Source organism: Brachyhypopomus gauderio, chromosome 4 (assembly GCF_052324685.1).
Source record: "Brachyhypopomus gauderio isolate BG-103 chromosome 4, BGAUD_0.2, whole genome shotgun sequence".
NCBI lineage: Eukaryota > Metazoa > Chordata > Actinopteri > Gymnotiformes > Hypopomidae > Brachyhypopomus > Brachyhypopomus gauderio.
The window spans coordinates 5,922,692-5,948,872 of NC_135214.1; the positions used below are offsets into that span (position 1 = coordinate 5,922,692).

At 48.2% G+C, this 26,181-nt stretch overlaps 2 protein-coding genes and 1 long non-coding RNA gene across 5 annotated transcripts in view; 2 read left to right on the forward strand and 1 right to left on the reverse strand.

Annotated features, from left to right (window-relative positions):
• Positions 1-24,796, reverse strand: part of pdia5 (protein disulfide isomerase family A, member 5) — a 41,746-nt gene extending 16,950 nt beyond the window's left edge. The window contains exons 1-10 of the mRNA XM_077001766.1: positions 24,644-24,796; positions 18,667-18,793; positions 17,094-17,181; positions 12,778-12,861; positions 12,612-12,657; positions 11,409-11,501; positions 10,202-10,262; positions 9,569-9,636; positions 6,901-6,992; positions 2,590-2,661 (exon numbers count right to left, since the gene is read on the reverse strand). Of these exons, the coding sequence (XP_076857881.1) occupies positions 2,590-2,661; positions 6,901-6,992; positions 9,569-9,636; positions 10,202-10,262; positions 11,409-11,501; positions 12,612-12,657; positions 12,778-12,861; positions 17,094-17,181; positions 18,667-18,793; positions 24,644-24,748 (836 nt within the window). The 5' untranslated portion in view covers positions 24,749-24,796. The remainder of the gene's footprint in view (positions 1-2,589; positions 2,662-6,900; positions 6,993-9,568; positions 9,637-10,201; positions 10,263-11,408; positions 11,502-12,611; positions 12,658-12,777; positions 12,862-17,093; positions 17,182-18,666; positions 18,794-24,643) is intronic.
• LOC143511970 (uncharacterized) lies at positions 9,555-17,354 on the forward strand. Its single transcript, XR_013130316.1, has 3 exons — positions 9,555-10,287; positions 10,530-10,641; positions 17,039-17,354. It is a non-coding gene; the product is annotated as an uncharacterized LOC143511970 (long non-coding RNA).
• A 931-nt stretch (positions 24,797-25,727) lies between the features above and the next one.
• sema5ba (sema domain, seven thrombospondin repeats (type 1 and type 1-like), transmembrane domain (TM) and short cytoplasmic domain, (semaphorin) 5Ba) overlaps positions 25,728-26,181 on the forward strand; it is a 105,183-nt gene continuing 104,729 nt past the window's right edge. For all 3 annotated transcript variants that reach the window (XM_077001767.1, XM_077001770.1, XM_077001771.1), the window contains exon 1: positions 25,728-25,886. The gene's annotated coding sequence lies outside the window, so the exon portion shown is untranslated. The remainder of the gene's footprint in view (positions 25,887-26,181) is intronic.

Genomic DNA, 26,181 nt, shown 5'->3' on the forward strand with positions numbered 1-26,181 from the left:
TAAAAAACAAACAAGACCCCACAAAATTCAGCCTTTTTCATCTACTGCCAGGAGTAAGTGGAGGAATGGTACACAAAGGCTAAATTTCAGAATAGCTGGTCAGAATTTTAGAAATGTGTTGATCAGAAACATGTGCTTACACTTAAACATCTGTTTATGTCATGGTCATGGAGGTTAGGGAATTAGTCTTGTGACATGGGGTCAGGGGTTAGATTCCCAGGCCCTAGGCCATGACTGTGGTGCCCTTGAGCAAGACACTTGACCTCAACTGCTCCCTGGGTGTCGGGCTAGGGCTGCCCACCGCTCTGGGCACGTGCACCACAGCCCACTAGGGATCACTAGTGTGTGTGTGTGTGTACCACAGCCCCCTAGTGATCACTAGTGTGTGTGTACTCGCTGCACAGATGGGTAAATGCGGAAGACAAATTCCGATTGGGGTGTGAACCAATTGGCGATATTGGCAACGTAACAACATCTTCACGTTTATGTGAAACATGTCACGTTTATGCGAAGGAAGAATAGTGGCAGTGTCAAAAACGACAGACAGCCGAGTGTGATGTGTGGTTATATAAAGGTTATTCTCTCACATGTGGTTGCACTTTGCAGCAGTTACACATCGTTCAATATTGACACAAGCTCCACGTGGAGTGATAGAAAACGTAAGATATTCATAATATCGACATGATCTGTAATGACGAGACTATCGTTCTGGAACATCTTCAGGTCTTTTGGATCCAGCATTTCAGCGGTAGCGCACGCACACGCACACGCACACACACACACACACACACACACACACACACACACACACACACACACACACACACACACACACACACACACACACCACTAATTACTCCCTCCTGGTAGTGTTCCTTGTAGAATGCCATTTGGTGATGTTAATGCAGTCAATATTGCTTTTCTAAAGGACAGCGAGGGCTTCTTCAGGAATTAAGAACTGGCTTTCCTTTCACCTCAATAAAAAAGAAATCATTTGTCCATTTTTCTTGAAAGACAGGACGCTCATCATCGATTTTTCCGTCGCTTAGCAATTTTTGCAAACTCCACCTTATTGATGCCAGAGACAGCCACAGAATGGACCTGCACTCAGTCCTTACAGATGACTGCATAATTTGAAAAGCGATCGTTTTATTTGCATAACTAATGGCTACTGCATAAAGCCAAAACATATTGCCAGTTTAAAAACTAGGAAATATCTGGCAGGCCATATCATGTTGGTGGCCGGCGGGTCGGAAGGCCCCCGCCCCAAATGCTCCCCGCACCCCCAGCTGGGCACTTCGCTGCTCATACGCAGGCTGGGGCGGATCTATCCCGCACATCTCTGGACCTTTGCACTTCGGATTTGGGCCCATGCTAACAGGCTCGACATGCTGGACAGAATATCACGTCTCAGAAACAACCTTGAGCAACACAGACTCTTTCTTCCGCTCAACGCCGAAGTCCTGATTTTTGTTTTGTCTTCTTATTTTTTTATCAGTGTCACCCAGTTCATTTGTATTGTCAACACAGTATGACCGTATAGCTACACTTCAGTACACCAGTCAACACAACATGCTGTGAAGAAAATCTACGACTTATAGAAGTTGTCACTTGGCTAACGTCATGCAGTGAAAATGTTAATGGTGCAGGCTGACTTCATGTAATTTGCTCCGTGTCCAATAAAACAAACTAAAGATCTCACATGGGAGCATGATGAAAATATTTCCTTCATTATTACTGATGTATATTTGCGAATATGTGGAAACTTAATTTGGCTGGAGATATTAAAAGTGAGAAAAAACCCCCCAAAAAATACAAAACACACAAACAATCCCCATGAGAACGTGAGCCACGTGAGCCACAGGCTCAAAACATGAAGTGATGCAGCCAAGGACAACAGGTGCCGGGACACCAGGCGGCGGGGACACTTTCAGCTTGTGTGTAAATGTCCGAGTTTCAGCTGAGACATTGAAGGGACTCTGCAGAGTTCAGTCTAGCCAGTTCCTGCCTTTCCACTCTCGCCAACCCACGCTGCTCCAGACCACAACAGTACAAACATCTCCTGGGGAGATGACAAAACCTCAATAGGGACAGAACTGGACACTTTGGAAGACTCCTAATGCATTACACTAATGTTATTAGCGCTGTTCTCAAAACAGCTGACTTATGTGTCATCCCCAGAGTTCTCATATCTGGCAAAAGATCGTTTAAATGATGATTTTTAAAACTGCAAGTGATGGAATATTATACTGTCTGGCTCATAAGTTGTTTACCCCCAAACCCTGGGCTGACAAAGGGCTTGAAGGGAAGCGTCTCACATCAGGGACGTCTGGATTTGGTCTGGTGTGCTCAGTCGTAACATTCGGGGTGGTGGTACATTGTAGTGGATCTTGGGCCAGCCCACGGGCCCACGGGTTACAGAAGGCTCCCGGCACACCCCAGTGGGTAGGGGCCCCAGCAGCTAAGGGTCCCAGCTCCTCTAGGAAGTACCCAGGAGTGAACGGCTCCGACTCTTCTCCAACCACGGGTCGGGTTCATGGAGGACAGCGTAGCTGCAGCAGTGTGCGGTGAAACGGACGCTCTACTCACTTCTTCAGCCAGTCTGCGATGTCCTGGGAGGTGGCACCGTAGTTCTCGTAGTGGTACAGGAACTTCCCCTTCCTGGCAGACAAGGAAAAAGAACAATGCGCCTTCAGCCGTCACTGCCACTCACGGGTGTGTGCACACAAATATCACAACTACTCCCCAAATCACCAACACGAGGTGGTCCGACTTCCCACCCAGTTTCTGAAAATAAACAATAGTGTTGTTTCACATTGCGCTCTGCTAATGTACAGGACCTGCAAGGCAAGTCCATCATCAGTTACCACTGTTGCGGTTCTAAGCAAAGTCCTTAACCCTGAACTGCCCTATAATAATAGCAAAAGTCTCTGGATAAAAGCACCGTCTAAACGCCGTAAACGTAACCTGTCCAGTTCCTTCTGTTGAAAGGAACAAGTTTTTACAAGTGCACTACTGGTTTTGCTGGGGATAGTTGAACTGACACAGTAAAGGTTCGCATTACAGACCACATCCAAGACTTTTTGCTGAAGCCAAGATAAACATTTTAAATGAGTGGCTGGCTTGAAGCTAATTAAGCCATCCGGCTCAGGGCGTCCTGTGCAGTCAAAAGGCCCCGGCTAGCGGCCGGCGCACTCACCGCTAATCCTCAACAAAACAGCAGGCCCAACCTCCGAGTTCAACTTTGTTTAGTAAACACTGAAACGTCCATCATGAGGGATCGGTCATCCGCACTGACCACTGTAGTTCTGTTGCAGCCTCACGCCAGAGCCCGGAGCACCGTGCCCGCCCGTCTTCCATGCTAAGGTAATGCTTTTCTTATCGACCCTTTATCTCCTGGTTTTGAAAGGGCTGCAAATGTCGATGAGTGCTGCCCCGGCGGGGCTGAGGTTGCCTGCAGGAGAACTCGGTCATTTGTTACCGTCATTGATCAGTGGGGATCTGCATGGTTCGTGGGAATGTGTCAAATGGAAGGAGAAAGAAAGACGAAAAAAAAAAAAAACACCCAGAAAGGAAATTACCCAGAACACATATCAAAGGGCATTAGTCCTGCTTTAGTTGGTTTCATATGATCACGATTTGGTGTGGTGGTTTGGGTTGAGCCTGGTGTGAACTTGAAGGACATCAGACAGCATGAAACTTGCATCTTTCCTCTCTGTTCTGCCCAAACCCACGCTCCCCCACGCTAATCTACACTAATCCATACTCCCCCACACTAATCTACACTAACCCATACTCCCGCACACTAATCTACACTAACCCATACTCCCCCATGTTAACCCACGCTCCCCCACGCTCATCTAGACTAACCCATACTCCCCCACGTTAACCCATGCTCATCTACACTAACCCATATTCCCCCACGTTAACTCACGCTCCCCCACACTAATCTACACTAACCCATACTCCCCCACACTAACCCACGCTCCCCCACACTAATCTACACCAACCCATACTCCCCCACGCTAATCTACACTAATCCATACTCCCCCACACTAATCTACACTAATCCATACTCCCCCATGTTAACCCACGCTCCCCCACGCTCATCTAGACTAACCCATACTCCCCCATGTTAACCCATGCTCATCTACACTAACCCATATTCCCCCACGTTAACCCACGCTCCCCCACACTAATCTACACTAACCCATACTCTCCCACACTAACCCACGCTCCCCCACACTAATCTACACCAACCCATACTCCCCCACGCTAATCTACACTAATCCATACTCCCCCACACTAATCTACACTAACCCATACTCCCCCACACTAACCCATGCTCCCCCACACTAATCCATACTCCCCCACACTAATCTACACTAATCCATACTCCCCCACACTAATCTACACTAACCCATACTCCCCCACGTTAAACCACGCTCATCTACACTAACCCATACTCCCCCACATTAACCCACGCTCCCCCACACTAATCTACACTAACCCATACTCCCCCATGCTAATCTACACTAATCCATACTCCCCCACACTAATCTACACTAACCCATACTCCCCCACATTAACCCACGCTCCCCCATGCTAATCTACACTAACCCATACTCCCCCACACTAACCCACGCTCCCCCACACTAACCTACGCTCCCCCACACTAACCTACACTAACCCATACTCCCCCACGCTCCCCAACGCTAACCTACAGTAACCCATACTCCCCCACGTAAACCCACACTCCCCCACGCTAACATACGAATATGTTTGTATGTATGAGGCCCCGGGTTCTATCCCCGGCATCTCCACGATGTGTTTAGGGCAGTCATGGCCTGGTGGTAGGGAACTGGTCTTGTGACCGGTTCAATTCCGAGACCTGTGGTCATGACTGAGGTGCCCTTGAGCAAGGCACCTAACCCCAACTGCTCCCCGGGCGCCGGGCTAGGGCTGCCCACCGCTCTGGGCACGTGTGCACCACAGCCCCCTAGTAATCTCTAGTGTGTGTGTGTGTGTGTGTGTGTTCTAACTGCACAGATGGGTAAAAAGTGGAGGACAAATTTCGATTGCGGTGAAAAATCACAATTGACAAAATATGGCACATTTTTACACTCCCCCACGCTAACATACGCTCCCCCACGCTCCTGCACACTTTCCCGTGCACATGGCAAAGTCCCCAATAGCGTTTTAGCCCACTGCCTGTGCCCTGCGGCGAGCGATCCTCCTTCGTGGGGAAGGAGACGCACCAGGGCTCTTCTCGCCTGGGTGACCTTCCTCATCAGCGGGAGGAAAGGCCACGTGTGCTGGACCTCTGCCATTCCAGCTCCCCCATCTTCAGCCTTTCACACCCAGGGTGTTTTTAAAGCGTTCACATGACACTGGTGATGGTGTCAGTGTCAAAGTCAAAAGGAAGTGCAGTGGGGGGAGGGGTTTATGGAGTCAGGGATCAGTGGGGGGGGGAGGGGTTTATGGGGTCAGGGATCAGTGGAGGGAGGGGTTTATGGGGTCAGGGATCAGCAGTTCTGGCCAGTGTAAGTGATTGGGCTTTGGAACTTGGACGGTCATGCAGATCTCTGCAGCAGCACGGAGTGCTAAGAGTGACAGGTGGCGAGAGCTCACACCTCCTGCTCCAACTACACCTCAACTACACCTGCTCTGACTACACCCGCTGATGCGTTTCCTGTATACAGCATGCCTTTGCAGTGATGCGTTTCCTGTACACAGCATGCTCATGCAGTGATGCGTTTCCTGTACACAGCATGCCCTTGCAGTGATGCGTTTCCTGACCAGTGCAGGGATGACAGCAGAGGGAAGAGAACCGAGGTCGAACATGGGGGTGGGGGGATTAAACGAGGGTGAAAGACCCAAATAAAGTTCTGTTGTTTAGCTCCCACAGCCTCGTTATCCTGAGCGATGACGCTGCGCAGTCGTTAGCTTGCGACTCCCCTCAGGGCCGTGGCTAATGGCTCATTGAAAACGGATTGGGCGGAGAGCGACGTTTAATTAGCCCTCCCCTAATTAAAACGGCAGCGCTATGAGTGAGCATTTAGCGCAGAAAGGAGGCACACGGGGCCAGGACAGCAGAGGGCGGAGTCAACGCTGGTCTGGGTAAATGGCGATGTACCTACCACCCTCTTGAACATACACGGCCACGGCCGAGTCCGATGACAAACTGCACAGGATCTGTGTACACACTACCAGCTGAAGCTATCCTTTTTGTGTGTGTGTATTGACTTTGTTAATGACGAACTACATGTAGTCATTTACTACAGTTTCCTGTATTTTTAAGAGGGCGAATACTTGGTGCGGCTTGACCAATAGGGCGCTTGTATTTCAGTGACGTGGGGACCATGCTCGATGCTTTCTTTGCTCTAATTAACTCATCAAAGCTGGCAACTCTGGCTGAAAAGGAGGCCATAAAGAATGCTGTTGATAGCAGGGGGCGGAGCTCCCTAAAGGAGCCTGTCACAGGGGGAGGCGGAGCTCCCTAAACTGAACCTTCTTCATCTGTTTGGGACCTAGAGACCCATGGCCATTCTGCTTCAGGCCTGGCTCCCCACAGGGAGTTTCAACTCGCACTGAAACTTTGAAGACCACATGGCCCTTAAACGCTTCCTGATAAAAGCTCAGCCTTGCCGGGGGGGAATCTATTAACAGAACCGGTTCTACCCAAAGACCGCCGACTGGAGACTACCGAGGGTGAAGCCACCAACAGTGACCCACCCCTCCTGCAGTGTTTCACCCCCACTCCTTACGGTTCTTGAATAAACAATGAAGAATAAGACACCTAGACTCATACAGGGAAGTCATACAAGGCTCTGTGTGTGTGTGTGTGTGTGTGTGTGTGTGCGTGTGTGCATGTAAAATGAAGGCAGAGGTCAAACTCACTCGAAGTAGCAGAAGGTAGGGTAGCCCTTGACGCTGAACTCTTGCTTAAGGCTGTCGAACTCGGCGGGATGCACGTTCATTCCCGCCAGCACCTGTGACGAGAGGAGCGCGTTAGGGTGGAGCGCGTTAGGGTGGAGGCGACCCACCCCTGATGCAAACGGGTCAGGATCCCAACAAACGATGCCTGCTGACTGGGAAATGAAGACAAATGTCATGCGGCTTGGCGGGAGCGGAGCGCACGTCTGGTCGAGAGCACGATAAAAGTACGAGCACGCCGTGACGAGGGCCAGACGCACCTTCACCAGGGACCAGGCAACCACCACCTGCTTTGATCACCGGGTGCAGCCCTGACGTAAAATGGTTCTTTTATGTCAAAAACAATTCCAAGCTCATTCTGGTGGTAGAAAGCACACCACATCTGGGAATTTCAATTTCCTTTCTGTTCAGTGGTTTGAAAACAGGTCTACTTTACACTGTTTACACTTGAGCTTTTGATCTGGTTCTGAATATGGTTCTGGCTCCAAGCCACAGCAATTGTGTCTGTCTGGCTCAAATTTATGTGATAATGTACGATCCTTCTAAAAAGGTCCATACACTTTCAACATCTCTTTCTATAATACTGTTTTTTCCCCACAGCATTAATTATTGCCAGTTCCAAACAGCAGGCAGACTACCACTCCTCAAAGAACAGATCCGACGTTTGCTTCTTCTGACAAAAACCAAACACTGCATCTTTTACGAACTCTTCCTTCAACATTATAGGGACGTCCTAAAGGAGAATACTAAACTAAAGACGTCTGCTTGTGTAACCCCTTGCTGCAAACCCTGATCTGTATCTACAAGGAAAGAACTAAATTGGTCCTTCAGGAGAGAGCGCAGGACTGCATATTCCAAGCTGATTTCACACACAGGAACCTGAAATATTTCATTTGAAATTGTTACAAATGTTAACTGTATTATTTGGAAGGAAGCCCGAGAACATCACCGAGCTGAATTAAGACGTTTGTGTAAACACTTCAAACAGCATACAACCCTGGCGGTTCTATAGAGGCAGAGCAGCTCGGTCCAGAATGGTAAACCACACAGGGAAGCAATCTGTTGTTTAAACACGCGCACACACAAAAATTTACATTTACGGCATTTAGCAGACGTTCTTATCCAGAGCGACTTACAAAAGTGCTATGTAGTTGCTTAGAATCGAAACAAAAAACAACCTGTTAATCTGTTTGAGACATCTAAAGCTGCCTAGATTGTGCCCAGTAGGTGGTGCTACAGAAGAGCTACTGAGTGCCACAGAAAAAGTTCTGATAATTAGTGTGTGTGAGTGAGAGAGAGAGAGAGAGAGAGAGAGAGAGAGAGAGAGAGAGAGAGAGAGAGAGAGAGAGAGAGAGAGAGAGAGAGAGAGAGAGAGAGAGAGAGAGAGAGAGAGAGAGAGAGAATATGCCATCACCCACATACGGACAATTTGTTGGGATCCTTACTTTCTTACAATGTCCTTTCCTGCTGTCCAGGACAAAAGGAAGCATTAACATGGAAATGGTATTTAGAAATTTAAAATGGGAATCCAACCCGAAAAACTCTGACTTGAAAAATAAATAAACACATTAATTAAAAAGAAAAACAGAATGAAAAGAACCTCCCTGAATGCAAGCACAGGTTAGCAGCCTCGCCCACAAACCGCACACATCCATTAAACGAGCTGGCGGACTTCACGGCCCGCTGTTCTCTCCAGAACCCGCTGTTGGCGTCCTGCATGCGCGGGAAAGCGTGGGCCCCGGCGGCCACAGAGACTCTTCCAACCTCGTTCCCTCCCGCAAGCTGCACATTCACTCCGCCTGTCTCTAAACACGCGGCTAATATACCGGCCCCCGCACTTACCTAGCGCCTACCAGTGATAAATACCACTCCAGTTACCCCCACCAGTGCCCCTGCTATCACGCCAGGCAGAAAATAAACAAATAAACAAACACAGCACCGGGTCCAGTGGTGCCCGTCGGCAGAACCGCCCGTGCCAGCGATCGCCGGCTGTTCAGACAGCATGTTCCTCGGACGTGGGCACGCGGGTATACGGGCAGGCGGGTCAGTAAACGTTAGAGCCACAGCGGTGCGTCGGTCGGGGGGCGCCAAACCGTTACGCACAGCCTCTCGGGTGCTGCCGGTGCGGTCTCACCACCCCCTGCTCTGGAGAGACGCTACCAGAGACGGTCACACCAACACCGAGGCGGTCGAAGGACGAACCCGAGCACGAACGCCATCGGGGAGACAGCAGGAAGGAGGAACGCGGCACGGTAGCTCACAGCAGCGCCCACGGAGATATCGAGCTCCGAGCTGGCGTAAAATCCATATGCAGAGCGTAGCACTGATCAGGAGGGAAGACGTTCAATAAATGCAGTTTTAAACTCAAACAGGACCACAGAGACAAAATGATCTGCCGTGAAACTGACATGGAAAAGTCAATGTTCCGTCAAATAAGACCAACGGGGCAAACAGGTTAACAGATGCTGACAGCAGTATGAAACATTCCGGCGTTACCTAACTGGAAAAATGTCCCATTTATGATTAATAACCGACTTTGATCAATAACTAGTTTTGGACTACCGTGCAATACATGCATGAAAATTGGGGGGGCGGGGGGGGGTGGGGTACAACACCACAGAGAGGCACTTACATATTTGCCCTTGGTCTCTGTGGCTGCCTGCTGGAAGATGGGCTGCATTCTCTTACATACTCCACACCCTGCACAGGTGAGACAGAGGAGACAGAGGAGACCAAAGGAGAAAACGTGAGACGGCCATCGAACAGGAGGAAGCTGTAGGACACGACTTGCTTTTGACCCAATCACAAACGAGAACAGTTAATTGGCTTTTAAGCTGTAATGATGTCTCCCAGTAAATCCTTCAGAATTATGAGATGAATACCATATACGGCGCAGGCCGTAGTCCATAATTGAGTTTATTGGAAGGAGAGGTTAGATTGACGTATGCGAGGTGGTCAGACAGAGGTGCTCTGATCACGTGAAATACTCAGAGCAAAACTAGTGAGGAATTAGATAAGTCAGAGTGAAAAGACACGACCCCTAGGCGAACACAGCCAGGCCAGCTCACGCGTGACCCACGCTCAGCTCACGCGTCTGCTGCAGACTTTACACCATCGTGAAGACGTCCGTCAGCCATACGGCACACGTCTGTCCGCTCCAGCGGGTGAAGGGGCTAGAGTGGGGTCACGCGGAAGGTGCAGAAGCAGCTACATACTCTAAATAAAGGGTTTGTAGTGTGAGACGCAGGGGAGGTGAAGTACTCACAGGGAGCGTAGAACATCATGAGGACGGGCCGTTCCTCCCGCTTCAACAACCTCCTGAAGTCCTGCAGAGAAAACACACAGAGCTCGGTGAGCATGAGGAGAGGAGAGTTCTTCTCACACACACACACACACACACACACACACACGCACACACGCACACACGCACACACACACACACACACACACACACACACACACACACACACACACACACACACACACACACCTTCGATTGCTGCACTCAGCTATATGGTAAAAACTTACCGCATAGGACCACAGAGCAGAACTTTCTGCTCAGGAGGTCCAAAACCATCATTATTTCATGACAGGAACAGTGAACACTCTACTGGGAGCGACACTAAACGGTGGGCTTGCAAGGCTTCGGACACCTGTCGCACTGACCACTGAGCCCAGCAGGGGGCTCTCTCACCACCCAGCCAGGTAAAAACGTACTCAATGAATGAATGAAGCTGACATATAGCACCTTTCTAGATTCCCAAGGTCGCATTACAATCAGTTGACACAGCCTTTTTACACCCAGTCACATGATGTCAGTAAATCATAACTACAGTAGCCACTCCAACACCTGTAGCTGTGTGTGTTTGTGTGTGTGTGTGTGTGCGTGTGTGTGTGTGTGTGTGTGTGTGTGTGTGTGTGCGCGCGCGCATGGGGACCATTTATTCATCAGTGCGTTTTTGTATTTTTGCTTCATTATGAGCTGGGTTACAGTAGACGAGCTGTGGGTTTGCCATTGACACCCCCCAAAAAAGGTGTGATGTGTCACCAAGCATCAAGCCCCTGCTGGAGTAATCAATATCCCCTTCAAAAGCCTCAAAGTCAGAGCTTTTGGAGTACAGCATCCTCAGCAGGATAACCATCAGGAAACGCTCACTATCTGTGAAGTCTCCTAAGAGACTGTTAGTAGTTAAAGATCCCCCCACACTCCCTCCCTCCCCGCCAGACATCTGCTTCCATCAGACGCGTTGTCAGTTTCCCGTTCTGACGGTGTGGGACCTGCATCTGGTTCTGAGAACTCTGGGAAGCAGCCAGGCCTGGTCTCCAGAGAGCGACAGAGCAGAGATGTGTGGTTCTTCTGTGGCTGGGCTGCTTGGTTCATTCGCCTTTGTTCAGTATGCGGTTCCCACAGCAGCGGGCTAAGAACGGAAAGGTGATCTTCTCCACGGCGGTCACCCAGGAGAGCTACTCACTTTCTCTGTGTCGACGTGAACGATGTCTTTAGCCTCGGGGTTCTCCTCCCATAGCGGAGCACCTGTGGGGTCTTTCAGGAACGCCACCATAGACTGCGGGGAGAGGGGCGGGACGAAAAGGAGAAAGCAAGCTGAATCATCTTTCACTCTGCGGAGGCTTACCGGCCCTGGAGCAAGCGGTCTCACCTCACACCTTAAGACCGGCGAGTCGAAAAAACACATTAAGATTTCGCGGCACTACCCTTTAGTGTCACTGGTAAAAATGGTATTACAAAGTTTCTCCGACAGCATTACAACAAGACGTTATTTCCACTAAAAGACTCCGGCTAATTTAAAAGATCCATCCATCCAGAAAGCCGCACAACCCAGTAAGCACCTTTCTGACATTAAGTGCGTATAATAAGCCTAATTATCATTAGGGAATAGAAATAAGAGGGAAAATCGGGCCAAACTGCAGATGCTTTTAATGAGAATCCCTTATTCTCCACTGAAGCAGATCACCCATCTCATCACAGACTCGGAGGCACCGTTTCGCCTCCAACGCTAGCGAAGGAGAAGCTCTCTCCGTTTTCGCCAGGGAGACGCGAGGCTCGGAGGCGCTGGGCGGCTCCCTGAAGCAGTCATACTACTGTACTGAAGAGAAGACCCGTGACCCGCTGAGACGGAGGATTGAAACGATGAACAAAGGGAGCTTGGTGGATATGACAGAAGAGACCACACGAGGAGATCAAACGGTCTACAGGCTGCGGAAAGTGGTGACTACAAAACCCACAACTCATCAATGTATCAAATACCAAAGGGATACAATGCAGGCCTGAAACCATTAGAAGCTCCTGAGTGTAACTTACACACACCTCAGTCCTACTTCAAATTCACACACAAAAAAAGTCCCCAAATGATGATTCTGTTGGCAGTTGTGTACATTAGTGACAACTTGATGAAATTAATTTTGTGAAACAAACAATTTGGATAAAAGAAACACACACTTTAGATATCTGGCTGTTCGACAGAGGCCAAGTCCTTGTTTCTAACCTGACAGCTCAAGTCACTGAGCAACCAGACAAAGAGCCTCGAACAACACTTACTGAAAAGTTGGACTCAAGTGTGCCGTATGGACAAAACCAAAAAAAAAATCCATTCTTCAAAACCTTCACAGTTTGTTCCTGAAAGGTTACATCATGCCTCCTCTTTCAGGGTGATTACCTTAAGTGTGGCTGGTCTGTTGTATTCTGTATGAAAGGCCCCGTCTCTGTGAAGAGAAGCAGAAGTTCTGTAGTAACTGCTGGTGCTGGACTCGTTATCTGGCCTTTATATTCCCCCGTCCAGCTCACGCATCTCCACGGCTTGCTAAATGCAGAAATGCACCTACTTATAATGCAGGATCTCAAACGCCGTGGCCTTTGAACTTGGGTCCACTTTCACTTTCTTACACAGTTTGCGACCCTCAGAGTCCCTGGAGGGGTCAGAAGACAGATGAAGAAGAACACAGAGAAATACATGAACGATCACTATATCATCAGACCTGAACACAGAGAAATACATGAATGATCACTATATCATCAGACCTGAACACATGAACAATCACTATATCATCAGACCTGAACACAGAGAAATACATGAACGATCACTATATCATCAGACCTGAACACAGAGAAATACATGAATGATCACTATATCATCAGACCTGAACACATGAACAATCACTATATCATCAGACCTGAACACAGAGAAATACATGAACGATCACTATATCATCAGACCTGAACACATGAACAATCACTATATCATCAGACCTGAACACAGAGAAATACATGAATGATCACTATATCATCAGACCTGAACACATGAACAATCACTATATCATCAGACCTGAACACATGAACAATCACTATATCATCAGACCTGAACACATGAACAATCACTATATCATCAGACCTGAACACAGAGAAATACATGAACGATCACTATATCATCAGACCTGAACACATGAACAATCACTATATCATCAGACCTGAACACAGAGAAATACATGAACGATCACTATATCATCAGACCTGAACACATGAACAATCACTATATCATCAGACCTGAACACAGAAATACATGAACAATCACTATATCATCAGACCTGAACACAGGCAGCAGGTGAACTAGTGACTCTATGTGGGCTTAACAGCTGTGCAAACACACTTAGGCGTACAGGTACCAAGAACAAAGATTACTGAACTGAATGACTGCAAATGTACAGACCTACAGATGTACAGACCTACAGCTATACACATCTACAGATGTACAGACCTACAGCTATACACATCTACAGATGTACAGACCTACAGATCTACAGATGTACAGACCTACAGCTATACACATGTACAGATGTACAGACCTACAGATGTACAGACCTACAGATGTACAGATCTACAGCTATACACATCTACAGATGTACAGACCTACAGATGTACAGACCTACAGATGTACAGACCTACAGCTATACACATCTACAGATGTACACATCTATACATCCACAGATCCAAACAACTGGACCAACAAAAGTAATTCCACAAAGCAGAGAGAGAGAGAGAGGGGATAGACTGCAATTCTCTCTCTCTCTCTCTCTCTCTCTCTCTCTCTCTCTCTCTCTCTCTCTCTCTCTCTCTCTCTCTCTCTCTCTCTCTCTCTCTCTCGCTGAGCTGAGCTGAGCTGAGAGAAATATGAAGCTAAATGCAGGCCTTCGTGCCTCCTGTGCTTATAGCTCTGCCTAATTGCCTAATTCGGCCTCATGTCCGTGGAGACGAAGTGGTCAACTCCTCGATTCTCACAGATGCTTGCAGTTACCTAGCACATAGCAAAGAATCTGTAATTACCCTGCTCTGTGTCTCCACACACACACACACACACACACACTCTCACACTCTCAGCAGCGCCATTCACGCCAGCCCTTTGCGTCAGAGATAACGAGCGTGGAGATGTATTACACAGGGACAAGCAGCAGGAAAGCGAAAGGCCCCGTGCTAATGGAAATTCAAAGAGACGGAATTCAATTAAAGCCCAGAGCGCCCGCCCCCTACCCGGACCTCCCCCCAGGACGCCCCGTCCTACACGGGGCAAGCAGGGGCGCACCCGGGGACCGACAGACACACGGCGCCTTGGGCTTTACGCATGTCCCGCGCAGCGTCTCTGTCTGGGTGGACCAGGAGACTCACTGCAGCGGGGAGACGGGTTGCCAGGTGGGAAACTTGACTCAGTCGGACATGCTGTGCGGCCGGCACGCTGACGCATCGCCCCAGATGGCAACTCGGAGTACTTACGGGCAGACACACACACACACACACACACACACACACACACACACACACACACACACACACACACACACACACACATCCCCAACGCCTCTTCTGCCAAGCACAGCCATCCGTCTGAGGTGGAAGTTTTACTGGAGATCCTCTAATGGTCAGACCACACGCTTCTGTACACTGGGCTTCTGACGCACCCCCTGCCTGCTGATATCTGGGTCATCGTCACCGAGGGTGATTTGCCAGACTAGACTCACTCTTGATTGGGACTACAGGACTGAAAACGTCTGGACCGAAAGTTGGTAGCAAAATAAGGGCAAAGGTCAATAATGGCTTCCGGAAACTGCTGATTAGAGCCCAGCCAGCTCTCCTGGATCAGAACTGCAGTGTGAGTCTACAGCACCTCACTGGTTTACCCACAACGAGGCTTTGCTAGGCCTATGGAATAGCAGTAAAACTATGTGCGATTCACCAAAGGAATCCAATTACATTGTCCTGCTATGTTAGACATCGTGGTTCAAAGTCAGTAGGATGTTAAATGCACTGAGAACTTAAGTTCACAGTGACTCACCCATTTAATCCAGTTTCCCCATCACTCCTTGTCCTCTGTTCTTTGATTCCCCGATCTATTCACATTCCTGCTTCTCTCTTTCTGCGACAGCTGACCACCTCTCAGTTGTCCGTCGTTATCCATCTCCATCCACGCATTATTCCCGCCAAAACCCCCCCTTCAGAACCCTCCAGAGCAGTTCTGCGGACACGAGAGAGCCACGTTACCCTGCTTCCCGTCCATGAGAGATGTTCCCGACTGGCTTCCAGCAACACTGGACCGCGCCAGCACCTGCACAAGGGCGCGTGTTCTGGTTTGATGAAGCTCACTCCGCCTCTGGGGACCTTGGAGTGAGGAGTCAGCCAATCTGGCTTGTCCTTCAAGGCCCAATCACGGCTCTCTGGCGCTGGGACGCCATTTGCAGGAAGGTTCCTCGAAAGACAACATGATGATGAATAGAGCGGACCGGTTCCTGGATCAGTCAGTCAGGTCGGGGAGACGGATCTGCCGTCTGGCCCACCAGCTTCCGCACGCTCTTCCCATCATGCCTTGCATGTGCGGACTTGGCAATGCGATTAGCCTTTGTTCTTCTTATTAAAACCTGCTCGTTTTCTCGCTAGAACTAACAACTCATTCAATGATATGGAAGGAGCCTATTCTGTAGTGTTGCTGCAGCAGCTGTGGAGAAGAACACTACGCCTTCACCAATCGGGAGGCCGACTGCAACAGACTCATTTTTTATGAAAACTCAGAATTTGACCTTTACATTGTCCTCTATGGGGTTTTTTCCCTCCACAACAGGGAGCTGGCAGATTTGTGGTTGAAAGGGGAAGGAGGGAAAAGGGAGAAGAAAAAAAAGAAAGAGTCCGACGGGAAGGAAGCAGACAAAGGATGCGGAGAACGTGCAGGTTTTCCCGGGCTGTCAGAGAGAGCCGTACAAGGGCCGTGTCATTGGCGTTAAAACGTTCTGCTGAATTCCCTTCAAAGGATTCATCCCACTGGATCTGACAGGCCTGCTGCAAGGAATTGTGGGAACTGAGGACAAAAAGAAGTGTGTATTCCTGAGTGTGAAAGCATGACTCTTGCTGTGAATGTTCACGGCACGCACGCGAGCACACACATACCTGGAGATGCACTTACTCACACACACACACACACACACACACACACACACACACACACACACACACACACACATACAAACACCCTCAACCAGTGGGGAGACAAGATGAATTCTTCACTTTTCTACATTTGAAGGCCTCTGCAGCAAGAGGCACCTGCATTAGCAAAAAATAAAAAGGGCAAGTGGGGGAAAAGCGTTCGGTGAAGTAAGAACGGACTGATGAAAAGGGGCTTCACGTCCAGACTCCAGCGTCGGCGCCCGGCCGAACACCTGCACCCTCCGCTGAAGCTTTGTGACGGCTCTTTGTGCACGAACCTCCGACACACTTCCACACGCTCGGAGAGGCTGTTATCAGTGACACTCCCACACTCATCAGCTGCTGTGCTGCAGTCCGAGACTCTGCGGCCCGGACCGAGAGTGGATTCTTTCAAGTGATCCATATTTCTACATTAGAAGACTCTCAACAGGCAATTAGTATTCTTATGGAACACCTTCATTATTTAAACCATTTGCACTATAAAGACGCACCGTTTGTGCATTTTGGGTCTTTGGTCACAGATTCATCATCATCATCATCATCTTTGAAGTCTGTCACTCAGAACTCAGAGTTCCGCAGGTCACTCCAATTGCTCACTCTCACTCCCCCCCCCCGTTACCTCAGGTGTTACATCAGTGCTCCTTCAGCCTGGAGGTGTGAGACGAACAGGAAGACTTACCCACAGTTCACCCAGGCGATGGTCCCTTGGCCCTTGACTGCCTGGGCTACATCAGACAGCAACTTGAGTTGAGCATCTCCAGACGTAGCTGAGGTAAATCACAAGAAATACCCTGTAATGCATTTCATTGAGGGAGCTCTTACAACCCCCAACCCCAAACAGACAGCCAGAACCAGCTGTAATCGCATTCGCCGATAGAACTGACAGTCTCTCCCTAAACGTTTCTCTCTCACGAGGAGAAGTGAATGGGCAAAAATGCGTTTGTTATGTAGGAAATTATTAAGATTACATATCAATATGCTTTGCTCCATAATATACCAGCTGATGAGTATTTTAGTGAGTAAACACGTTTTTTGAATTAACGCTCCTAAATCAAGCCATCAGCCATTAAGCTTGCTTGTGTGACACACATGTTCAACAGCCCCCCCCATCTAGGACTACAGGCTATTAAAAGCTTAAACATTTTCAAGAATTTTAAAAGGTTGTATATTATATATATATATATTATATATATATATATATATATATATATAAGCCATCTCCCAAGGCCCATATGCACACATGGCTTACAATCCATATGGTTCCTCCCCCCTAAGGGAGGAGGCCTGTCAGTCAACAGCAGTGAGTGAACTACTTGTGCAAGAGTTTCACTGCTCCCACTAAGTACCGGATTACATTTACGGAGACATTTAAGAACTTCATGCACCAGCCCAAAGCTTCGAGCTCCCTTCCCCATGAACAATGGGCTGAATTGCTCGCTGCACGACCCCGAGCTCACGTAGACAGTCGCGCGTGACCTCCGCGTCTCGCCGCAGGGCGGGCTCGGCCACGCCGGGGCGCCCCGGACGACGGTCAACACCGCAGGGGAGGAAGCGAAGTGTGTGGGCAGGCGGGAGGCTGCGCTCCCACACCGAGCCCAGGATGCCGAGGATGACCAGTCAAGCACGGGCATCAATCAAAACACGACGCTCCACCACCAGAGTCTCCGCCGCCCCTGGCGCAGCGAAACGGGCCGTGAATTATGAAAGCGATAAATCTGGAGCGGGCAGGCCTTGAGAGGCCCCGCCCCCGTAGGGTGGGAGTTGTTTATTGGCCACGCGGTCGGCGCGCAGGGCAGCAACCCCGCCCCCGCGGAGCGTGCCTGGGACCTATGCAAACGAGCCAGTAACACAACACAACCAAGGACAACGACAACAACAACAAGGGCCTGATTTTGGCCAGTGGGGCGAGTGTAGCTAGCGTTGTCGCTCGAGCGTGCTGTGGTTGTGAGTGCTTCCTGACCAAAGGATTTGCATTATCGCAGCCAGCAAGCATGGAGCTCCTCATACTGCGACCATCTGCCCTCGGCCTGCCAAATGAACTACGGGGTGCCTGGCGGTAACGCTACAGGACCGGCTGAAGGCTACCAGAGACAATGCACTGTAAACCTGCTCGCCAAAGTGTCCTACTGTTCCACAATCCTCTTTAAGTACAGGGTCTTTTAAGGTCACGGAGGTCATGACGTTTCACGGACACCGTGCCAGATGGCACGGGATTGACCTTTTCCAATGGTGGCACCGTGCTGGACGCTCACCTGACTTGGTGTAGATTACGAGGACGTTGGTTCTGGTCCTGAGAAACTTTTTGAAGTCCTTGTGGTCACTGACTCTCTCTATGAGCGGAGATACTTTCACTGCCTGCAGTGTGTTCACAAGCACAACCTGAGAGAGAGAGAGAGAGAGAGAGAGAGAGAGAGAGAGAGAGAGAGAGAGAGAGAGACAGTCATTCAGAGAAACAGACAAAGCCATTGCTGTTTGTCACCGTCAGGGCCAAATCACAAGTAGTTCACAATCACACCTCCAGCTGGGTGACAGTGTCAATGTTGTACTTGTTCTGAATCACAACATCATGTCAAACTGCTTGGAAATATGAGCATGAAAGGACAAACACAATTACAGATAAGTGCATTTACACCAACCGCATCTAAAGACACATCAACACCCCCCTTTGACCTGCTCCATGTCCCAGAACTGATGCTTCAGAGAACACTGTTTTTATATTAAATAAATGATTGTTTCATTAATAAGAAAGTGTTCTAAAAAGCCATGTAAATACGCTGAACAGACTAATAGTCTATGATCAGCGGCTCCAAACCACTGGTTTGTTTTTTTTGTTGTTGTTTTTTTTAAGAGCTGTAGGAACTAAGTTCCATAAAGAGCACAAATTTGAGGGTAAGACACTCCAAACTCCTCAGAGCCCAGCAGGACTACGTCGGGGCACAAGAGCTGTCGGAAGTAGCGGTGCAGGCCAGACAGTGATACTGCAGCACCAGCAGGGGGTGCTGTTCAGGTCCAGGGAGCGACTGGAGAGACCACCAGGCTCCCTGCAGCCACACTCAGCAAAGGACGCTGTCCCCACCGAGGTCGAACTTGGGAGTTATGACTTGGGAGTTATGGTCCAACGAGAAGCCAGGATCAAGCTGGACTCATTCTCAATGGTCCACAGACCACCTGATGTGGACACAACATATGTTTAATGGCTTCCTGTTCCTGCCTTGATGAAGGCAAGAGGTGGTTATGCAAATGTAATGTGTTAAATTTTCATTATCAGCAGCACTCATTATAACCGTGACTACAGAGTCCCATGTGTGAAATCGTTATACTATGTGCAACTAATGGCAACAGAACTTTAATCACAGCAGCCGGGGGCTCGTGACAGATTAATCCGAAGAAAGACGGTGCCGGCTGAGGAGACTGAGCAGAGTAATTATCAGGCACTGTTGAGCAGCTCACCTGTGCCATACAGTGGAGTGACGAGTCATGGTGGCTGTGACCGGAGCAGATGCCCCAGACGCTCAGTGACTGACCAGCTCGGCTTGTTGAGGGGCAGAGACAACTTCCTTCTTCTTACTCATTAACCCACAAGACATCGTACACCCCTACACACACTGGCCCCCCCTCAGCATTGCATTACGTACTTCACACCAAGCACACAAACCCCTACAGCCACACACGCACACACACACACACCGCCATGCTATTGTGTATATTCCATTCTGAGTGCTGAGAGTCTTGAGAAAAAAATGTTTTGACATGAAATGAGAAACAAATTGCTGGAATATTCTGAAATGTTCTCTGCTTTGATCAACTAGTCCAAACTGTTAACTATGTTAGGCTTTTCAGACTACTGAACATAAGTGCTTTAAATGACCAGCAGAGCATTCTGGGTAAGGCATTTTTAACCCCTTATGCACCTGCAGAGCTTGTGTAAGAGTTACACCGCACACCCATACACTCCTCGCACACCCATACACTGCCCCACACACCCCATACACTGCCCCATACACCCCCATACACTGCCCCATACACCCCATCACAACCCCACACACTGCCCCATACACCCCATCACAACCCCACACACGTATACATCCCTATACACAACCCCACACACGTATACACCCCTATACACAACCCCACACACGTATACACCCCTATACACAACCCCACACGTGTGCGTATACATCCCTATACACAACCCCACACACATATACATCCCTATACACAACCCCACACACGTATACATCCCTATACACAACCCCACACACGTATACATCCCTATACACAACCCCACACAAACTCACCCATCCATGCCTTTATGGACCTTACTTTGTGAACTCTGGCACACTTATGCTGGAGCAGAAAAGTACCTTCCCCAAACTCTTCCCTCAAAGTTGGACGCATATGTCCAAAAAGTCTTGGAATGCTAAAGCATTTAAATTTCCCTTCACTGGAAGTGAGGAGCCCGGGCCAACCCCTGGACACCCTTACCCCTGGACACCCTTACTCCACCAAACACGCTCCCACTGCTCCAAAGCCCAGCGAAGGAGTATTTTTCTCCAGTCCATCTGAAACTTGGTCAATTTCCCACAAATTACACGCTTTCATATTCATATCCGGAGCAAATGTAGAGGACTGAGCATAGGTGTCATGTCTGGCGAGGGTCCACAGATTAAATGAGGCGACGTCCTGACCAGCAGGACGGAGGTGACGGTGAGTGGTAATTAAAGCAAGGTAAGGCCCTGCAGTGGTGGAGCTGACCGATGTTCAAGAGGACCGACAGAAGAAACCATCAGGCGCCCTGCATTAGAGGCGTCAGTCTGGCCTCGTGACGTGGGAGGGACGGACAGAGATTGGACAGAGATTCTATGTTATCAGCCATTGTCTGAACTTCACAGATAATGTTAACTACACATTCACCGGCATTTGGTTTCGTGAGACGGCGGCGTGATTCAAAACGAAAGAACCCAATTTTTACATCGCCATTTGACATCAAAAGGAAAAAGATGTCCCACATCGATGAGTGTGCGAAATGAAATTTTAAATCTACCTTTTATAAGTTTGGTTAGCACTTTCATGAAACTCATCCGAAGTCTGTAAAAGACAGTCCTGTCTAAACACTCCTCCATTCAGGGGAGGAAAAAAAAAGACACTCAGACATAGTGTAGGATGTCAAGTCCCATCAAGGTTCTGACTCTCTTTCAGCGAAGTGCCTTTTCTTCTGACCTGACAGGGAAGCAACATGGTGGCCCAGGGCTGCCTGGCAATCATCATGTCTCGTACCTGTTACAAAAGCTTCCATTTGGCTTTGGCTGGGATGTCTTGCTCAATGTGGGCATTATCCTAATGACACACTGCTTTCACAAGGCCGTCATTGTTATTACTGTCCGCCGAACAGCAGGGGTGGATGGGACTTGACTGGGCGCCAGTGATCGATGTGAAGACACGGACCGCATACGGGGCTACGCCGTGCTGGTGCAACTTATTATTGGGGACTGCTTGGAGAAAGTGAGGATTTCCCAGAATGCAGTGTGTGTGTGTGTGTGTGTGTGTGTGTGTGTGTGTGTGTGTGTGTGTGTGTGTGTGTGTGTGTGTGTGTGTGTGTGTGTGTGTGGAGAGGGGTTGTGAAAGCGGTAGCTAGCAGCCCACTGCTGTTTTGAAGAACTCCTGGTGAACCTAGCTACACCGATGTTGTTTGTGAAGGTACCTCAGCCTTGATACTCTAGTGGAGACCTTCACAAATTATTAACTAAAGAATAAACAAACGCTTCACACACCAAGAGGACCGAGGCAGAGATAGACGCTTCCTCTAATGTACCTACACCTGACAGATATTTCTCCTTATTGAATTCATCATAGTTAAATACTTCAAACAGAGCACTGATGACGAGCAACAAATACACAATTACACAAAAAAGAACTATTACTTAAGTCGTTTCTCTCTTGAGCAAAAATATTAAAAGGTCCCTGTGATGGAAATTTTATGATTTCCCTTTATGCCTGGCTTTCTTAGAATATATTAAACACATTAGATGTATATGTTAGAGCTCTTTGCATATATGTGTGTATTAATAACGGCTTCAGTAGGCCTCAGAAGTGTTTGACTTCTCTCTGAACGGCCTCGGCTCAGTCCTAATCTGATGTTCCTCTGGTGTTCCTAAACTGACCTCGCTGGAGGTGCCAGCCGGTCCCCCCCAATCTCAACTTGGAAGGGGCAACGGCGACACTCAGTTCATCAAAGATGAGAGTTTGGAGTGGGGAATTAGCTCTCTTTTGCAGACGCCTTGTGCGTTTGTAACGGGTCTCTCAGAGAGGGGTCTCTGGGCTCTCTATGGCAGACGCCTTGTGCGTTTGTAACAGGGGTCTCTGAAACTAATCCATACTTGCTTAATTAATCCATATTTGCTTAATTAATCCATACTTTGTTAAATAAATCATTGTACGTTATTATCTTACCCAACTGCTTCTGACTTTTATTGTGCTCACCATTTAAGGGTTTCAGAATTTCAACCACAGTCCCTTAGGCAACAGTTGGCATGCATCTGGAGAACATCACTGTCATTGCTAAGCAACACTTTGATCAGAATGTGATTCTTCCCATGGACACTGCTAATTTATGCAGATGTGTACAAAACAAACATCTCATTGTGCTGACAAATTAGGCAGGCTACTTCTCTGGGTGCAGAAAAACTATAGTATTAATATGCATGAGAGCCTCTAAACCAGGGCCTATGAATCTATGAATATGCAGTGGAGTCCATTAACACATTCAGCACAGCATGACATATGCTGCCACCCCTCCAGAGAGAGAGAAAGAAAAAATTTGTCATGTCAGTTCCGCTTAAGCTAATCAGCACTGTGAGCTGTGAACCAGCGAGTCTTCCGAATCCGCTGGAATGACAGATCAGCTTCCTGAATGGTACCCCCATATCCTGCACAAACCCGCCCGCACACACTTCTCTCAGGTCACACACAGCGTTTGTTCTCCATCGGCCTACGGGCCGCGCGCCTCGGCATTGGCCGTGGGCTCGGCTCACCCTCCACACGGCTGCTGGCGACTGCCAGGAGAGGGTGAACCTCAACGCATGTACCGTACAGGCAGAGTGTGTGGGAGGCGGTGACGTCCGGCCCTCTGAGCCTCTGATGCAGATTAGAAGAGGGGCCCGTGGGTGCCATGGCATCTCTGGGCCACACCCACTGCACACTGCCAGGCGCTGGGGGGGGGGGGGGGGGGGGGGCGTGTCCCCTCAATCCAGATTAAGAGATTTGAAGAATTGCTCTGACAAGCGGGGCCGCTGCAAGGCAGGAGCTCACCCCAGCACAGGCCAGACTGTTAATCTCTCCACCACCCTAGCTCAACACAACCTCCCCAGCCACGGCTCACCAGAGCACCTTTTGTTTGAATTGGCAGCCGCAAAACAGGATGTGAGAGGGGGAAATAAGAGCTGACTGACGTGGCCAGACAGTTATTACAGTACTCTGTATTATGATAGAGACTTCTAATTCACAAGGACCCGCTGAAAGTGTTGAAAACAGGAGAAGTGGACCTTGGTATAAAGCAAAGGGTGATGTTAACGAGTCAGCGCTGAAGACCAGCGCTGACTCGTCAAGCTAACGAAAAGAAAGCAAACGGCTGGTGTCTCGAGCTACTCGTCACGCGCTCGCGAGCTCAGCCACGCCCACAAGGACCTCACGTAAAAGCGTCGAAATGAAAGAAAGCGTCAAAGTGGCCGACCCGAGTTCACACGGGCACCAAACCGCATTCCGTCGCGGGCCAGAGCTGTGGGTTACTCGTGTGACTCGCACCTCGACAACAAACACCAGCCAACTCATAAACGTGTGTGTTGGGTCTACTCGTGATTTATAACACAGCCAGGTTAGGTGGCTTGAAGAAAAATGTAAAAGGGCAAAATCGACGGTGCAGCACCGGTACAATCAAATCATCTATTTCTTTGGTATTCTACCAAAAGCTACAGCCAATAAACAAGTTACCACCCGCACGTTTTGGATAAAAACTTTAGTAATACGAGCCCGTGACGGAAGACTCCATTGTAAAATTGATCGTGCGACTCAAGTTAAGCCGCCAAAGCCTCAGACTGTCAACTTTCAGCTGTTGGCTGCAAGCTGCGACCTTTATCTCTTGTGTTCTTGCGACGAGTTCACGGAATATAAAATCAGTACGATGTTCGAATCTCGCAAAATTATAAATGCAACAGATTAATTTATATGACTCACCAGCAATATGAATATGTACATTTCGATATCTCTTCTGTGTCTCCCGTAGAGGTTCCAAGAAGCCATGATGCTGCTGCCACGTCTGGCTACGCAAGCGCAAACCATTTTCTCCCGATTCCTGAAGAGAACGCAATGGATCTTGGGACATGTAGTTTCTTTTCACCTACGTCTTCTGTGTCTGTGAGAGAATTCATTCATAAATTAGATTGGGAGGAATGCAAATAAATTCCATAATCAAACAATGATCCGGGCCTAATTACAAATATATATGAACAGCACATACACTGTAAACTAAACACGAGGTTCTGGTCTTACGAAAGCAAAGAAATTACCATTGATAAAGGATTATAACTTAAGAGCCTGAATGACGTGACAGCGCTACAGTGATTTCCTAATTTCCATATAGCTTCGGTGCGCAGGTGTTTTTTTTTAAACAAATGCGTTTATAAATACAAAACAAAGTTATCTAAAAACGTATGTTGATCAATACAATTTTTTGACAATAAGTAATAAACGTTGACAAAAAAAAAGACATATCAGCAAAAAGGGTTTAACCCAACGTTATCTCCTGGTCATATTAAACACGAACGAAAATGAAATTGAGCGAACTCTTGCATAGGAAACAAACAAAAAACAAAATATTTTTAAATATTTTATATTCTGATTTTTGCATTCTACTCGGTAGTATTTTTGTTTGTTTGTCTGGACAATTTATAAAATGAATTATTCGGTTTATTTATTTGTGTTATCTAAATGTCATATAAAAATGTCGCTGAGTATGTCTCTGTCAATCCTTAAAAATCTGTAGTGCTGTTTGTTCACAAACCCCCAAACAGTTAATCAATTGTCATAGTGCCTCATAGATTATAGGAGCAGACTATATCTTGCTTAGGGGTGGTGCTCTAAACAAATCATTTATACTGATACAAATGCATATGATTTGTAAAATAATAAAACGTCAGTATATTGGAACTACCTTAGAAAAAACACCAATTTCATAGTGTGTAGCTGAATGAAGAACATGTCAAATGTTTTTTTCCCCTACAGACTGTTACACCCCTTTTATTTTGAATTTCAGCTGCTCTTGTAGTAGCCTCTGCTCTCGAGCGCAGCGCAGTACGCAGCTGTAGGTCTATCGGTGCAAGTCTGTCACAGGGATACAGCACATCAGATACGCACCAGGCGGACATCGCGTTTAATGTTGATACCTTACAACTATACTACCACTGACGGACCCCAAAAGGTACTGACTACGTGATGTGTCTACACTGGAAACGCTTTGTTTTTGCAGCAGGCTGAGAGCTCTAGGATATGTAGTTTTTACAAAACTTCTTCTGGCTCCAACATTTTGCCAACTGATTACTGTTGTTACTGGCATTGCTTTATGCACTGATTATGGAAATATGAAACATATCTAGCTACTGTTAAAGAACAACAAAATGTTTCATTAATTAAAGAATGGGATGAGACAGTAAAACAGCAGTAGAATATGTCGACTTTTAACTTTGAATCGGTTGATATAGTTTTTTACACATGGT